Here is a 16,355-nt window from a genome sequence, read left to right as displayed (position 1 = left end):
TATTCAGTTGAATATCCGTGCACATATAGCTCTAATAATATACATAGCTTTGTGCATATCGTTTCTGCAAATGGAGCAACATTACGTATGCGCAATTTTCCAAGTCTCAGGCCAACCGAATTAGCATGCAACAGGATTTGCAAATGTGACTGGGCGGGGATTCAAGAGAAGCCATAAAGTCAAGTGGATATTTTGTAGCGGCTCTATTAATTATATGTAGCATATTATGTAATAATGGGTGGATTCCTAAGGCGCGCGAGAGAGCTTGATGATTTATGATGAATAAAGCAATTATAATTTAATTTGATTAGTTCTTAAGATTGCTTAAGGCTGATGATTATTTATGTAAACCTTTGTATATATTTAAAATACTATCCAAATATTTTTTATAAATTATAAATAGTGTCAATTTAATTTATTCATGTGAAAAATAAACAAAATTTTTGAAACAAATACAACTGAATTTTCTTTAAAGCTTTGCTATCTTTCAATACCTGATTGTATATCTAAAATTGTATTTAAATTTCTAGAGTATATCGTAATCTGCTTACAACTCAATTCACAGGAAATATGATGGTAGACTAATCTCAAATGTCCAATATATCTACTTGCAGCAACCAGTTGAGCCACAAATTGAAGCCCACTCCCGCACCGCGCATGAGCAGCTGCGGTAGCAGACAACAGCGCAAGATGGAGCAGCCCGGCAGCAGTTACTATACGCAAACGGAAAGCGAATTGCTGCAGCTGGAGGCTGGAGGTGCAGCGCCCTATCCACAGCAGCAGCAGCAACAGTTACAACAACAACATCAACAGCAGCAGCAGCAACAACAACAACAACAACAACAACAGCAACAGCAACAGCTCGCTGCTAGCAGCATTAGCATTAGCAACCACTCAACCACTTCGACGGTCAACAATTTGGATGCCCCATCGACGGCTAGCAGCAGCGGGACGCCTTCGCATTTTGTGTCGCCGTTGCAGCGACGCCACTGCCAGCCGCCCAATCATTTGCCACTGAACTCGGTGGTTGCCACGCCGCTGCGCACCGCTAGCTACAAGACGGCCGCAACCGCCAGTGTCTATCATCATAGCCACCATCAGCAGCTGGACTTTCAGCGCAATTCACAGTCGGACGACGACAGTGGCTGTGCTCTGGAGGAGTACACCTGGGTGCCGCCGGGTCTGCGACCCGATCAGGTGAGCAATGAGCAATGAGGGATGGGGCGTGTGGTGATGGGGCGTGGTGCGCAAACACAACACACATGACTGCAATTTGTCGCAGCTAATTAGGTGAAATCAAAAAGCCAACGGCTGCATTGATTTCCATGTGGTTACCATGTGGTTGCCATGTGGTTTTCTTTTTGACCACCTGCCGTGGGCAATTGACTTTTGATTTCGTTTTGCCTTGGCCACGGCCCCAAAAAAATCAGAGCCAGAGCCAGTTCACTGACGTTGCGTTTAAGGAAATTCGAGCAGTTTAATTGACGGTGAAAAGCGGCTTTTCCATTTTGTTTTTCGGTTCGATAATTATCGCCCCAATCTGGCGGCTGGCAATCGATCCGAAAAGCGAAAGTATTTTGTAATTAAATCGCTTGTTGCCCGCATTTTGCTTGCATAACGGGCGCGGGAAAAACTAAACGAAAATAACTGAAAAATCGAACTGTAATCGTTTGGGCAGTTCGTTTGTTTCTGTTTTTCCAGCCATTCTGCTGGCTCATGACTTTTTCGCGACATTTTTCCACTTTCGCACGTTTTGCAGCGTGGCTTTTACTTTTGTTTTTATGTTTTTCTTCGTTTTTTATTTTTGTTGTTGGTTTTTGCTTGTCGATATTTGCGCTGTGGGCGTGCATTGTTGTTATTGGCTTTTAGCCAAGTTGGTGAAAGCGTTTTGTCAGTGGACGTTGATTAATACGTTATGGCTTGTCCCTAATGAAACGCTTCCCACGGAATTTGTCGCCAAATCGTTAAAACTAAAGTTTATGACTAATATATATATAACTGCAGTGCTTAAGTTTTTATATCTGATTATGAACAATCTCTAACTCACTCTCTCTGTCTCTGTCTCTGTCTCTGTCTCGCTTTTATCTGCTCGTTAACAGGTTCGTTTGTACTTCAGCCAACTGCCGGACGACAAAGTGCCCTACGTCAACAGTCCGGGGGAAAAGTATCGCGTGAAACAATTGCTGCACCAGCTGCCGCCCCAAGATAACGAAGTGAGTATTAGCCAAAAAACGAAGACGACAGCCAGAAAGGACTCGACTCATCAGATTGGTAGCACTAGGGAGCACTTGATGCGAAAAAGAACTCAAGCATCATAAAAATGCAGTTAATGTGGAGGAAAGCGTTTGCCAAGTTTTTTTTTTAAGAATATCGAAACGCAACCAAAGTGACAGTAAATGGAAAGAAGTAGTTTTAGCATGATCGAAGATAGAATACCCTAACAGATGGTTTATAGTCGAGCAGCGCGCAGAGAATGAGCACATGTAGAATGCATACGACTGAGTTCTCTATAAGTTTACTAAATGTATTTTATGGTTAATTAAATAAAATGAAGATTAAATTTGTCTGATCTCTAAAAACTATGCTTTATCAATATAGACAAAGTTTGCAACAAAATACTCCTTAAATGATTCTAAAAATAAAAAAATAAAAATATGAACAATAATATATAAATACATAATTTTCTGCAGATATTTCTAGAAAAAAAGTTTATTGTTGCTATACCTTCATATAATGATTTAAACCAAATTGCAATCATTCCTTCTGAAGCTCAATTCAGATAGGCCAACATATAAGATCATTGTTAAATAAGATCAGTCAACGATAATAGACTCTATTAACTACAATAACTGTAAAGTATAAGTACAGCTCCCCAGCCAGGGTATGCCAAGAGAAAAGAAAGGGAAGAATAAATTTGTATACAAAATCAAGGCACGCCCCCTGCTGCAGTGCGAGATTAAAAAAGTTGGCGTTGCCTTTTTGGAGCTGCTGTAAAAGAGATTTTAATTAATATTTACAATACAAGAAAAGTTCGCTCCAGCACCAGCGCCAGCGCCAGCTCGAGCTGCAGCTACCATTAAACATGCTTTCCCATAACCTCTGCCTTTACCTTTACGTTTACGTTTACCTTTGCTTTTGCCATTGCAGGTGCGCTATTGCCACTCGCTGAGCGACGAGGAGCGCAAGGAGCTGCGAATATTTTCGGCGCAGCGCAAGCGGGAAGCACTCGGACGTGGAGCGGTGCGGCTGTTGTCCGATGAAAGGCCCTGCAAGGGGGTAAGTACAAGTTGCAAGCTCATCTACAGTCCTTCTCCCGTCACTCCCACTCTCCCTCTTTGTCCCTGTCTTTGTTCTCCTTCAACTTAATTGTGAGCCAAGAAATTTGCATTTTATTATGAGCAACAAAGGCGGCGGCCCGAAGAAAAGGCGAGTTTCGATTTCAGTTTTTGCCAGCGCCCAGCCCAGGCAAAGTTTTGCGCAAACTTTGACAGGACTCGCTTGATGCCTTGAAATAGTGGGTGGAATGAAAATGAACAAAAAAAAAAAAATTGACAATGGCGCCTGCCAGAAACAATAAGGGACTTGTTGGTCGGTGCAGGGGAACAGAGGTGTGCGGGGGCAAATGGTTAACTTTCAAACGTCGCGTCGCGTCGCGTTGTATCGCAAGTTGGCAGCGTCTCAAATAAAAGATGACAAAAAGATTTCATTAAGTACACTTTTAGCAAACGGCAAAGTGCTGCAACAAGGCGAAAAACTGCAAATGAAAAACGTTGTTGCAGAAACAATTGCAGCAACTGCCATTGCAAACAGCAATACAAAAGGCCACTCCACGCTCCACACACACTCACGCATACACTGCGAGCTACGGCACTCGACTGCGTGGACTGCGGAGTGCGGAAAGTTGATTTCAAATACCCTATAAAGTGGATGTCACAAGCTGTATTGAAACTATGAGAGCAGCAGCGATAATAGACGCAATTTTGCTGTGGGAGTTGCGGCAATTACGTCACTTATGAAATAGAGTATCAATGCCATTTTAGGGTTTTGAAGCCGAAGACTTATGAAGTATAGGCGAAAAGTCTAGTATGTGCGTATTTCAGTTAACACTAAGAATCAAATTTGTCAGATATTTACTATATATGCTCAATTTTGGTTTATAAATTTTAAAGAAAAAGTCAAAAGACTAGATATTTTAGAGGCTCTATATATTATCTATACAGTTTCTTATAGGTTGGCTTAAAAAAAATAGTTAAACCTTATATAAGGTATTGTTATTTAGAAAAAGTCAAATATTCAATCATAATTCTGGTTTAATAGATTTTTTTTTTTTTGTTCTCAGACTCAATTGGAAATAATGACACTTACTTCCAATTTCAAGAATATTATTTGCTATTGCATATTTAAACACAGCCTATGTCTATAATATATGAATATTTATATTCAATAATAGATATATTTGCCAGAGATTTTCCCATTTTTACAGCCGATTAACATTCCCAGGTGAGCTGCTAGTCGCGCACTGTTAAGTCCAATCTGCTTGTCAGGTTTTTGGTCTGCAGCGTATAGCGAAAAGTGAATGTATATATATATTTGTATATGTATATTTAGGGAGAGAAACTGTTCAACGCAGTGAAATGGCACTAAAGCACAATGCTTGTAGCATAAAATAGTATTGTAGTAGCAGTAGCTGCAGCAGCAGTAGGTAGTGCTGCCCCTTCAGTAGAAGGTAGTGAAATATTTTCCCCCTCATGCACAAAATTTGCATTGTTATTAGCTTGGCAGTCTCTGGAGCGGAGTGCGTGCTGGCTAACCAACTCAGCTTCAACTTTCAACTTGGCCTGTCTGCTGCTGCTGCTGCTGCTGCTGCTGCATACCATATTCCATAACCCTGATCCCGTATCCCGATGCTGTTCCCGTTGCCGTCGCCAATGTCGATCCATAGCTCCCACTGTCTGCCGCAGATAGTTGTGGAGCTTGATTTTATTGTGTTCACATTCGCCACTCGTAAAACTTATTAAAAAGTTTATGCCGCATGCTGCCACGCAGTGCTGCGTGTCTGTGTCTGAGTCTGGGCAACGGGTTGGACATGCAGCAGCAACTGCAGCATCCATTTGTCCGATCCCCACCGCACCCCTTGGCCAGCCAGATGCCTCGCTGTCTGCTACGTGCGTGGGCGTTGCGGCTCGTCGGAGGTGTTGCCTGGCATTAAAGTTGTGCCCAAGTTTTTCCAGTGATTTTCTTTGGTTTTGGCTTTGGCTTTGGCTTGTTGGTCGGTGGGAGACGACGACCAAATTGGCAGCCAAGTTGCATTTATTACGCCTTGCCGCAACGACTTATATGGCAGACAGGACCGGGACCAGGGCCAGCACTGGACCGGGCCAACGCCAGGTTCAGAGTTCATTAGAGAGACAAGACGCGCGAACAGCGTGCGAAGTTTTCAATTCAAGCCAAGTTTGTCCTCTCCACTCATGTTTAATGCCAAAGTGCAGTCACATATTTGATTTCATATGTTTTGATCAATGATTCAAGGGCTTACCTTATAAGATAGTTTAGTTATTTATGATGCGACTTTTACCACTGTAAGTTATACAGTTGAAAGTTTACCTGCCGCAGACTTCTCTGGGTATTAAAAGTTGGGAAGTTTCTATAAAGGGCGACGATTTTGATTACTTAAAGGAAAGTGTGCATACTTCGTGAGCAAATAAGAAAAATTATATATGATTTAAAGAGAAATATGATCAATTAAATTTTTATGTGCATACAGATATCGTAATAACTAGAAACGCAATCAAATCCAAAGATATGTTGTGAATTAAAAATGAAAAATATTTAACCAATTTTTGATGTAGCTATTATCGCGGTATTTATATAATTATTTTGGTTAGAGTTAAGCAATAAATTGAGCGAAAGAGGGAGAGAGTTATATAAACGAAAATAGAAAAGAAATAAAAGAAATACCGTTAGATAGTCATAAATAAATTTGGTATATAGCGGTTGCTTAATGAGTGTGCTTAGTATGTAGCTACCGTAGCACGTGTGTAAACTGTTTTTGCGTAACTTGGCTAATACAACTCACATTAACTAAAGATATAAATTCTTAAGATTCTATTAAAGGAATTGAAGAAGAGCAGATATTATATAGAAAAGTAATATATTGAGAGTGCATATACTCTATAAGAAATATTTATATAGATTCAATTAGTTGATTCAGCTTGACATCTATCAAAATTCCTGCCTTTTAGCCAACCATAAATGAATATTTATTCGGTTCAAAGCATCCGAGTTCAACTGCAGATGAATGCCATATTAATGAAATCTGATAAGCTAAGTCAGATTAAATGTGATGAGCAGAAACTGACGAGCCAGAGCCAGTGCTCACAGCACAGAGCTCGGCTACTTAAAATTCACAAACCATAACTGCGACTTGCTAAACGAAGGTTAAAATGTGAACAAAGCAAATGCCGCCCACTGGAACTGGCTGGGCGGGGCGGGGCTCTGTAAAGGGAAAAGCGTGGAGGATAGCCAAGCAGAAATTATGCTTAAAGGAAATTTATGAAAACGCTCAATGAGCCTGAATGATGTCTACTCCCTTGCTGCGTCCGCTGCTGTCGCTGTCGCTGCTGATGCTGCCAAAAAGCACTCATATTCAGTCAAGCGTAAATGAGTCGCAGCACAAGGCCAGAAACGTGCGTCAAACTTGGAATCTGAGTCGGGGTCAGGGACACGGAGTCAGAGTCAGAGTCTCAATGAGAGACAGAGACAGAGCCAGGACCAGAGTTGGCAAATGATTTGGCCAGCTCCGATTTTCCACACGAACAACAATGGAGTCAACTGTCGAGCGCTGAGCGGATGTGACAGCCGAGCTTGACAAGGATGTGACACTAAAGGTCGTCCCGGCAACGATGAAATACAAAATAATTATTAAGAAAATGCCATGAAATATATTTCATTTTTTTTCCCACTGAACTGGGGGAGTGCATATAAAAGGTAGCTGGCAAATATTGTTGCCTCGCTGTGCCTGTTAAGCAAAAAGTTTATGTACTGAAAAGGGCACGATAACGAGCGTCATTAATAATTTGAAGGCACTGTGCAATGAGCGAGAGAGAGCGCGATAGAGTGAATAAATGAAAAAGGCGAGGCAGCGGAGAATTGGGCAGGAAATTGTCTTGCTTGTTGGTGCTGCAAAGTTTGTCGGGCACAGCGCCAAAGTTGGGATTAGGACAGACACACGAAATGGGTTACGAACAGGAGCAGCCAGCTAGGGCTGTGTGCCAGGTGGCGCCTCCGCGTGGCAGCCAGCTACAATTTGTCAATAGCATAATTGTCTGCAGTGCAGCGCTGGAGGACTCCACGGTTCAGGGTTCATCAATTGCATGGCGACTAGCGACTGGCGACGGGCGACTGGGATTAATTGGATTGATAAGATAAATGAGCAGCGATTGCTGTTAAACACACGACATTTGGCAGCAGCGGCAGCAGCAGTGGCGCAAATCCTGAAAAATGTCCTTTTAAGTGGACACATGGCAAATGGAACTGGCAAAACTTTTGCACTTGCAATTTAGTTTGGCCACAGAATAACTAAGTTTTACTTACTTAGTGCACTTGTTCCGGCCAAAAGTTGTCTAAGCCACAACAAAGTGCTGGCCCCGAAAAAGAGAACTAGAGAGAACTAGAGAAAGAAGCAATCCTCAACCGCAACAGGATGCGCAAAAATACATCATTAGCGACCGGGCCTGGTATGGAGCCTAATTAAAGTGCGTGGTGGCTGCCTTTGCCGCTGTGAAGGGAATGAGAAAGAGACGAAGTTGGCAACAATTAACGACGCATGCAGTGGGCCAAGTTGTCAGGCCAAGGAAATTATCAGCCCTGTCAGCAGAAACTGGAGTTGGGGCTGAGGCTGGCGCCTGGGAGGTACTGGCTGTCAATGTTTAATGGCTTGCAAAAGTAAATGTTGATTGCGGGCGTGGGGTGTGGGGTGTGGGGTGTGGGGTGAGGGGAGTGGGAGGCCAACCAACTGGCATCCGACTGAGGTTTAATAGCCTGGAAAGTTAAGAAGCTGCAAGCAGCCTAGTCAACAGTTCCACCACTCCACAGCACTCCAACAATGTCCTTGCAACGTCTTGTGGCTTTTGCGGCCCTGCTGGGGTAATTTGCGTGCGCGAATTGTGGACGCGGGGCTGGGAGGGGGGGTGAGCAAACCAGTACAGGAAACGCTAGCTGAAACGAAAATGGCGCAAATTGGCGACGGCTTTTGTCGTAGCTAAAAGCTCAGCGAGTAACAAAAGGGTTTGGGGCCTAAGGGCTGACTAGCCGCAAAATGGCAGCCGCCTCGCATGTGCCACAACTTTTTTGGCGTGGGCCACCGAAATAGCATTCATAAATCAGGGCAATAGCGTTAATTGCTTTGCATGCTCATAAAATGGAACGAAGTTGGGGGATTTCCTTCTCAAAGGTTCAAGAAGTGGCAAATAGGTTTCCGAAATGAAATAAAATGTTGGGTATTCGGCTACAACAAAGACATTAACTTGGCTAGAACTTATTAAAAAGTTAGCTAAAACCTATTAGAAATGGAGATATCTAATGGAATTTTCTATATTTGTCAGATATGCCACCTAATGTATTCGTGGGAATGATATTAGCAGAATATTCTATTTACAACCTGATTCTCATGGGCTTAGCATAATATTAATACTATTTCCAAATGCCTAATTTTTTCCAGTGCAATTAAGAGCTTATTTCAATTATGAACTTCATTATCTGCAGCTCAGAAGCTTTCATTAGTCGAAAAGAAAATAGTTATTTTATGCATCCAAGAAGTGGACTAGATTTTTTCAGTGTAAGAAGTTATAAATCTTCAAAATGCTACACAAGTTCAGGAGCTTATAATATAGCGGAATTTCAAATTATCTTGTTAGCTTAAATATAGCTATTTTCAGGAAATACACAGATCAATTTGTTATAAGTATCAGAGTAAAGAAGTTGCTCGCGGTAGATCCAACTATATATGATTCTACCTGATGTATGTATGTATAAAATTTGGTATTATTCGGTGTTATTCAAACTTACTTTTCTAATGCTGCAGAGTCTCTGCGAATCTATTAATAACGTTCTCATACTACATCGCCATCGCATTAGCCTGTTTACCGCATGTTCTTCCGCATTTGCTTCAGTTCCAAGTAACTAGGAATCTTATATAGCTGCCGCCCTCAGGGACGTTTTCTTTCTGGGAAGGCAAACATATTCCTTAAGCAGTGTACGAGGACATTAGCTCTCTTGACCCTATTACGTTGCTTGCTCTACGTAAATGAGTTCATTATGCGAATTGCTTCAACTTTAACGAGTTGAGGTTGAGTCATTAAAACTGCGCTTCCGTTTGGGTTGGTTCCGTGACAACAGCCAGAGCAGCAGCAGCAGCAGCAGCAACTCCTACCTCGACTCCTGCTCCAACTTTGACTCCTACTCGTATTGCGAGTGCGACACCGACACCAGAATTTTGCTTGCGGCCTTTTCTCGTGTTTCGTGCTCCGTGTTTTATCCAAACAGTTTAAAGTCTCTGGTTTTTCCACTCTCTAGGGAGCACTTCTGCGACGAGGCCGGGCACATGGCCGGCAGCTATTTTTGCATTATTTCCGTTGTGAAAAAGCAAAACCACAAAGTAATCGTGAGAGTGAGGGCGAGGGCGAGGGATGGATGGTTGAGGGAGGGGGTGTTTGGCGTTCTGTTCTCGTGCTGGTTCTGTGCCATGTCCTCGCTTGGGGGGCTTAAGCGTTTTATTACCGTTATTTAGCATTTATAGTCGCTTAAATATTTTGCCCAACCAAAGCAGACGCTGCAGATTTCTATCGCCACGTTGTCTCCCCGTGCAGAACTTTAGCATATTTTTGTTATTTATACGATATATATCTAATGTCTCTCTCTCTCTCTTCTCATTGCAGTGCAATGAACAGCTCTCCGGCGGTGACATTGTGGTCTTTGCCCAGCGCTTGGGCGCCCAAGTCTGCTGGCATCCCGGCTGCTTTGTGTGCAGTGTGTGCAAGGAGCTGCTCATGGACTTGATATACTTCCATCGTGATGGCAATCTCTACTGTGGCCGACATCATGCCGAAACACAGAAGCCGCGCTGCTCCGCTTGCGATGAGGTGAGTAACGAAGCTGAATAACTGATTGAATGATGGAACTCGCACAACTTGAAATTAGAATGATAATATTCGCTCTATATATAAATAATTATAGATATTATAGATATTTACCTTGATTTCCATATTTCACTTTTACTCACTCGCTACCATCTCGCTTGCTCTTCTCATCCATCACCCAGATCATCTTCTCGGATGAGTGCACGGAGGCCGAGGGTCGCACCTGGCACATGAAGCACTTCGCCTGCCAGGAGTGCGAGCACCAGCTGGGCGGCCAGCGTTACATAATGCGTGAGGGCAAGCCGTATTGCTTGGGCTGCTTTGACACCATGTTCGCCGAGTACTGTGACTACTGCGGCGAGGTCATTGGTGTGGATCAGGGCCAGATGAGCCACGATGGCCAGCATTGGCATGCGACGGATCAGTGCTTCTCCTGCTGCACGTGCCGTTGCTCGCTGCTGGGTCGTCCGTTTCTGCCGCGCCGTGGCACCATCTACTGTTCGATAGCGTGCAGCAAGGGCGAGCCGCCAACGCCTTCGGACACGAGCTCCGGTCCGCAGCTGCGGCCCACGCATCGCGCCTCCACTTCCAGTCAAATAGCGCGCTCGCCGCGACGCACTGCCGACTCGGCGGGGCGTGGCAAGACTGGGGTGGGCAATGGGCATGGTCATGGCCATGGACATGGACATGGTGGCAAGAGCACGGGCAGCGCCGGGGACTTGCTGGAGCGGCAGGAGCGCAAGCGTATGGAGGCAGCGGGCGTGGCCGATTTGCTGCTGGGTGGCTGTGTGCCTGGCATGCCGCGACCCGCCCATCCGCCGCCCATAGATCTGACAGAGCTGGGCATCAGCCTAGACAACATCTGCTCAGGTGACAAGTCGATCTTTGGCGACACGCAGCTGACATCCTCCATGCCAGACATGCTGCTGTCCAAGGCCGAGGACTCGCATAGCTATCAGAGCATAGACAAGATCAATCTGAACTCGCCCAGCAACTCGGACATGACGCAGAGCACCCAGGAGCTGGGCAACGAGCTGGAGCTGGACAATGAGTCAGTGCGTGAGCTGGAGCTGCCGCACGATGGCTACGAGCAGCTCTTCGCGGCCAAGCAGAACGAGAAGGAGGAGCACGGCCAGCAGCAGTTGGACAATCGGCCGCCGCTGAAGGAAGTGCGCTTCCACAGCGTGCAAGACACGATGTCCCGCTCGAAGAGCTACACGGACAACTCGAATGCGAGACGACGACGCCGGCGGCGCAATCAATCGCGCAGCTCCTCGGAGATGCAGATCAATCAAACGAATCTGCGACTGCACAATGCCCAAACCCAAGCCGGCAGCGGTGCACTGAATCTGCTTAACAATCTGGACAATTGCGATGTGGCGAGCATTTGCTCCACTTGCTCTTCGAGCTCCTCCAGCGACATGGACGACTATGTGTACCGTCTGCCCGCACGCAAGCATTATGGCGGTGTGCGTGTCGCCTACGTGCCCAACGACGCGCTGGCCTACGAGCGCAAGAAGAAGCTCGCCCAGTCGGGCGACACCAATGGCCAGCTGGGCAGCTCGGCCGGCAGCTGTCTGGGCGCTCCGTCTGCAACAATGCCAGCCATTATGCACGAGAACAAGAATTGCACAATATCATGACCACCTCCAATGCTGCCGCCGCCGCCGCTGAATTTGAGTAGCTATTACATCCTGGACACCATACTCGAGGAGCAAAGCCTCAGTCTGCTGCCCGAGAAGAAGCCGGGCTGCCTAAGGCGCGTCTGGAACTTCTTCGGGCTGGGTAAGGCGCGTCCGGGCAATGCACAGCGTCTATATAGCGTTTGAAATCGAGCTTCAATGGCAAATTGTGTAAATAGACATATCGATAAACACTACATACATATATACAGACATACACACACATATACAAGAAATATTGACTATACCCTAAGGATTCTGGGCATTTAAATTAGCTGTAATGTGAGCTGGTAAGACAACAATTTCTAACTTTTCTCTCTCTTCTCTTCTTCTTGTACATGATATTTATCCATTTTATCCGGCTAGCTTTTATCTTTCCTACTACACTATCCAGCTCACAAGTATTCCGAGTATTTATATATATAAGATATCACTGATTTTATCAACAACTTTGTACAAATCTAAACGGTATATCAAGCATTTACATATAGATATTATTATATATACTTTACTGTATAAGTATTGATCATAGTATAGAGCTAAGAATCTGCCAGCCACAAGAAATAAAAATGCAACGAACAATAAATTATGATGTAAAGCAACTGCCAACAAAAGAATTTGTGTATAAAACAATAAGAAATAGTGAAAAAAGAGCGAAAGTTTTCGCATAGCAAATGTGCAATAACTTATGAAGAAAATTCCCCCTCCAATCTGAGACCCTAATTTACATAGTTACAGATAAACATATACAAACATATATATATATACCTTATATATACATTAATATATACAGTTCTTTATATACAGTTTTATATCTCTTTAATTTTGTTGGCAAAAGATTCTTTTGTTTTTTTTAGAGGTATATTTAGGCTTTTATGTAATGTTTTGGCTTTCGCCCGTCGGCCTGTGTGAAAGTGAAAGAGTTATATAAAAGCGGAATGTGTCCAGAATATTTGAGAAAGTTTTTTTTTATTTTGGTTTTATGACACTTGTAAAAAATAAAATAAAACAATAACGTAAAAGGCATTTGCAAAATTGATTATGTCTATAAAATGTGAAAGAATTTGGAAAGTTAAGCCAGATATAGGTGTGGAACGCATACATATGACGAGTCTTAAGTATTACCAATTTTGTCTATATTTGGAGTTAGATCTTAAGTCTATCATTAGTATTAAAGTCAGTGTGTATGGAAACATAATCAAAAATAACAATATAAATAAATATACAATATGCATATGTGTATTTTAACGTAAACTCAACGAATAACAATTTGTGTTTCAATCGATTTATTTGCGGGGCACCAAATGCACCCAGTAGCCGCTTTGGGGTGTCAGCTGGAAACCACGCGAATCGCTCAGCAGATCTTTGACAGTCTTGGGAGAGCGTTCGATCTTGTACTTGAGCACGAGATTGTACAACATGGCCTTGGCCTGCATCAGAGCATAACGATTCCCTGGAATACACACAAATGCGTCGATTAATGTAGCGGGAGCTTATAATAAAGGAATTGGGGAAAGTTGAAAATCGAATGTGGATTTTTGAACTGGGTTCCCCAATTTCGTAAAGTTCACTCACCTATGCAATTGCGTGGACCCACGCCGAATGGCAGATACGTGTAGGGCACTAACTGATCTTTGTTCTCGTCGCTGAAGCGTTCCGGTATGAACTTGTGCGGTTCGGGGAAGAATTTGTCGTCCAAATGCAGACCCGAAATGGGTATATTGATGTGATCGCCCGCCTTGAATTCGAATAGCTTCGTGCCATCGTCATCGTAGAGCGTATAGTCCTTAGCACATTCACGATCCGTCGAAGCGGCCAGGGCCCATTTCCTCAGAGATTCGGATACAACCATGTCCAAGTACTTCATCTTAGTGACCGTATCATAGGTAAGCCTCTCACCCTTCAGCGCTTCGTGTGTTTCCCTGACCTCCTCATAAAGGCGTTCCTGCACATCGGGATTATTGAGTAGTTCGTAAGCGGTGGTGCATATCAAGCTGGCGTTATTCTCGAATGCCGCAAAGAAGAAGATGAAACATTGAGCCACCAGCTCATCGTCGCTCCACTGTTCCGCGGACTCCTTCTTGGCCTCCATGAGCAGCTGAATCATATCGGGTCGCACGATATTATTCTCCTCGCGGTATTTCATGGCGTCGACAACGAGACGAATGAAGAATTCTGTTTTCTGCGAGTCAAAGATTTTGAAACCGAGAAGCTGCAAAAGCAATTCAATTCAATTCAAGTTGAGACAAATGTCCTTTCTAGTAGATGAGCATACCTTGAACAATGTGGGCATAGCTGCGGACAGCATAAATTTGTACAGAGCCTTGCCGCGGAAGAAGGCTACCGACCTGCCGATTTCATAGAAATCATTATCTGGCGTCTTGTAGGAGCTGACCTTTAGACCAAAGGCTGTGGTTGCAATCAAATCGTTTGACAATCTATTGCACACCTCCTTCAGTTCCAGTTCGAAGCCCTCGCCGGGCTTGACAGCTGTCTTGGACATCTGATCCAAATGATCCATGCATTCGGCAAAGCTCTCGTTCATCAGACCGAACATGCTGCGCATCTTAGCTGACGTGAAGACAGGTGTTAGGGTGTTGCGCATGTGCTTCCAGCGCTGATCTCTCATCACGCTCAACATATCGTTAATCAATCGCTCGTTGGTGGAAAAGACGGCTTGATGATTTGGAAAGTAATCAAAGTCTTTGACGGTGATCTTCTTAATGAGCTCTGGATCGTTCACTTGTATCATGGGCGTGCGAAAGTTGAAGAAGCCTACCAGTTTGCTAAAAATCAATCAAAGCAAAGAGCGTACAGCAAATACTTGAGATAGGTCTGGGGCACGTTTGAAGACTTACTGTTGTCGGGTGCGAGCATAGAACTCAGCAACGAGCTTCTGGAATGAGGCCTTATTCATCACAACATCGACATTGTTACCGAAAATGGGCAAGGGTTTCTCGAAAGGCAGTCCACGCACCACAAACTCATTGTACCGCGCCGTTAACCATTTGTAAGTGAAGTAGAAGAGGCCCACCAGGGCCAGCAACAAAATAAGATCCATATTTCGACCTTGATCTTAACCCTGACAAATGCGAACAGAACGCTTCTAACCACCCGCAAGTCGCAGCTGGAACTAAATTTGCTACTGAGCAAACAAGTATTTATATGACGTCTCTCTCTCTCTCTCTCTCTCTATGGGCACTCAATAAAAAATACTTGATAGATAAAAGTTGTTGGGACTTGCGAAATTAACCCGTTTAGAATTTGTCATTTCGTGAGCGTTGCCTCCAATTTCGCGCTCTCTGCCATTGTTATCGCTCTGTCAGTACTATTATATCAAAAACAGTTGCTACGATTTCATACCCTGTAAATAAGCTGATATATATCAATGTACAATGTAGTACCAAAAGTTGCAATTAATGGGCAGATTCTAGCGGATTGTTGCCCATTCATATATTATATTGATTTCCACAAGATTTAAATTTATATTTTAACAAGATTACATGTAAGCAAACAGCTGATTAAAATGTACTTAAAAACAGATTAGAAACTTACAGAGTAAGCAAGAGAGAGAGAGAGAGAGAGAGAAAGTGATAATGAGAATATACAAAGTACTTGTACTCTAATGATAAATATAGACCTATAAAAGATAAGAATATTATGACTGACACTTTTTATCGTTTACATATTATATAAATTTATTTTTATATATACATACATTTTTTTTATGAATCAGATGCCTTTTAACAATAGATTCTCTAAAGCTATAAGATTACTGTCAACGGCAGATCGCATGGGAAATCTAAAGGGAAACGAAGACAAGTTGATATTATATTATTGTTATGTATCAATTGATATACTTTCGGCTGATGCAATTCAAAAGGGACTTGTTTTAATGTGCTCAACAGCTATTTGATAACGATAAAGCTATTACTTTTGTTTATATCAGTTGGCGCTTAGCATTCGATAAGATAGAAATGCCATTAGACCTCCATGTTGACCGAGTACAGCCAGAGCAGACGAGCTGTCTGACAGACACACATGGCTATTACATATATATTATAAATATTCCTCAAAAAATCATTCTAAACTTCAATGTACGCGGTATATAAAAAATACATAAATATTTCTCTGAGTTAGACTTTAAATTATTTAATCAAATGAAAGTCCAATGTTGTTGTTGAGTTGAGAATTGTTTGCTTGACTGACAACTTGATAGATTGATTTGCTACGCATCGCCAAAGTTGATTGAATATGGATAGAAGTTCGCTTTACCTGAGTCTTATGTAATCCATTAGAACTGCAAAGTTTTGAAAGCAAACACAAAAACTATGACATAAACAAAACCGTTTTGTTTACGGTTTGAATATTTTATCATATTGACCTATAGTTGGGCCAACTTCTCTGACTCAGACTGGGAGTTGAGCAGAGTTGAATACCTCATACAAAATACTCCATACAGACTGTGGAGCTAAACAGTTAAACAGCAAATTAGCCGCGAGCGCTCTAACAAAATGCCAGTAATTAAATATTTAGT

General features: G+C 43.1%; 2 protein-coding genes across 2 annotated transcripts in view; one reads left to right on the top strand and one right to left on the bottom strand.

The window, feature by feature from the left end:
• Positions 1-13,077, top strand: part of LOC6578756 (protein espinas) — a 36,789-nt gene extending 23,712 nt beyond the window's left edge. The window contains exons 3-7 of the mRNA XM_044010456.1: positions 615-1,197; positions 2,100-2,213; positions 3,148-3,276; positions 9,936-10,139; positions 10,319-13,077. Of these exons, the coding sequence (XP_043866391.1) occupies positions 658-1,197; positions 2,100-2,213; positions 3,148-3,276; positions 9,936-10,139; positions 10,319-11,779 (2,448 nt within the window). The 5' untranslated portion in view covers positions 615-657 and the 3' untranslated portion in view covers positions 11,780-13,077. The remainder of the gene's footprint in view (positions 1-614; positions 1,198-2,099; positions 2,214-3,147; positions 3,277-9,935; positions 10,140-10,318) is intronic.
• LOC6578754 (cytochrome P450 9b2) lies at positions 13,036-14,959 on the bottom strand. The gene is made up of 4 exons (XM_002004626.4): positions 14,677-14,959; positions 14,094-14,604; positions 13,394-14,030; positions 13,036-13,271 (listed from the first exon to the last, which is right to left on the bottom strand). The coding sequence occupies exons 1-4, from the start codon at positions 14,877-14,879 to the stop codon at positions 13,105-13,107; spliced, it is 1,518 nt and encodes a 505-aa protein (XP_002004662.1). The 5' UTR covers positions 14,880-14,959; the 3' UTR covers positions 13,036-13,104.
• Between the last annotated feature and the right edge of the window lie 1,396 nt (positions 14,960-16,355).

The sequence above is a fragment of the Drosophila mojavensis genome, unplaced genomic scaffold (genome assembly GCF_018153725.1).
Source record: "Drosophila mojavensis isolate 15081-1352.22 unplaced genomic scaffold, ASM1815372v1 contig_80, whole genome shotgun sequence".
In the NCBI taxonomy this organism is placed as follows: Eukaryota; Metazoa; Arthropoda; class Insecta; order Diptera; family Drosophilidae; genus Drosophila; species Drosophila mojavensis.
The sequence above is the reverse complement of the archived record's forward strand: the minus strand, read 5'-3'. Positions and strand labels throughout refer to the sequence as shown.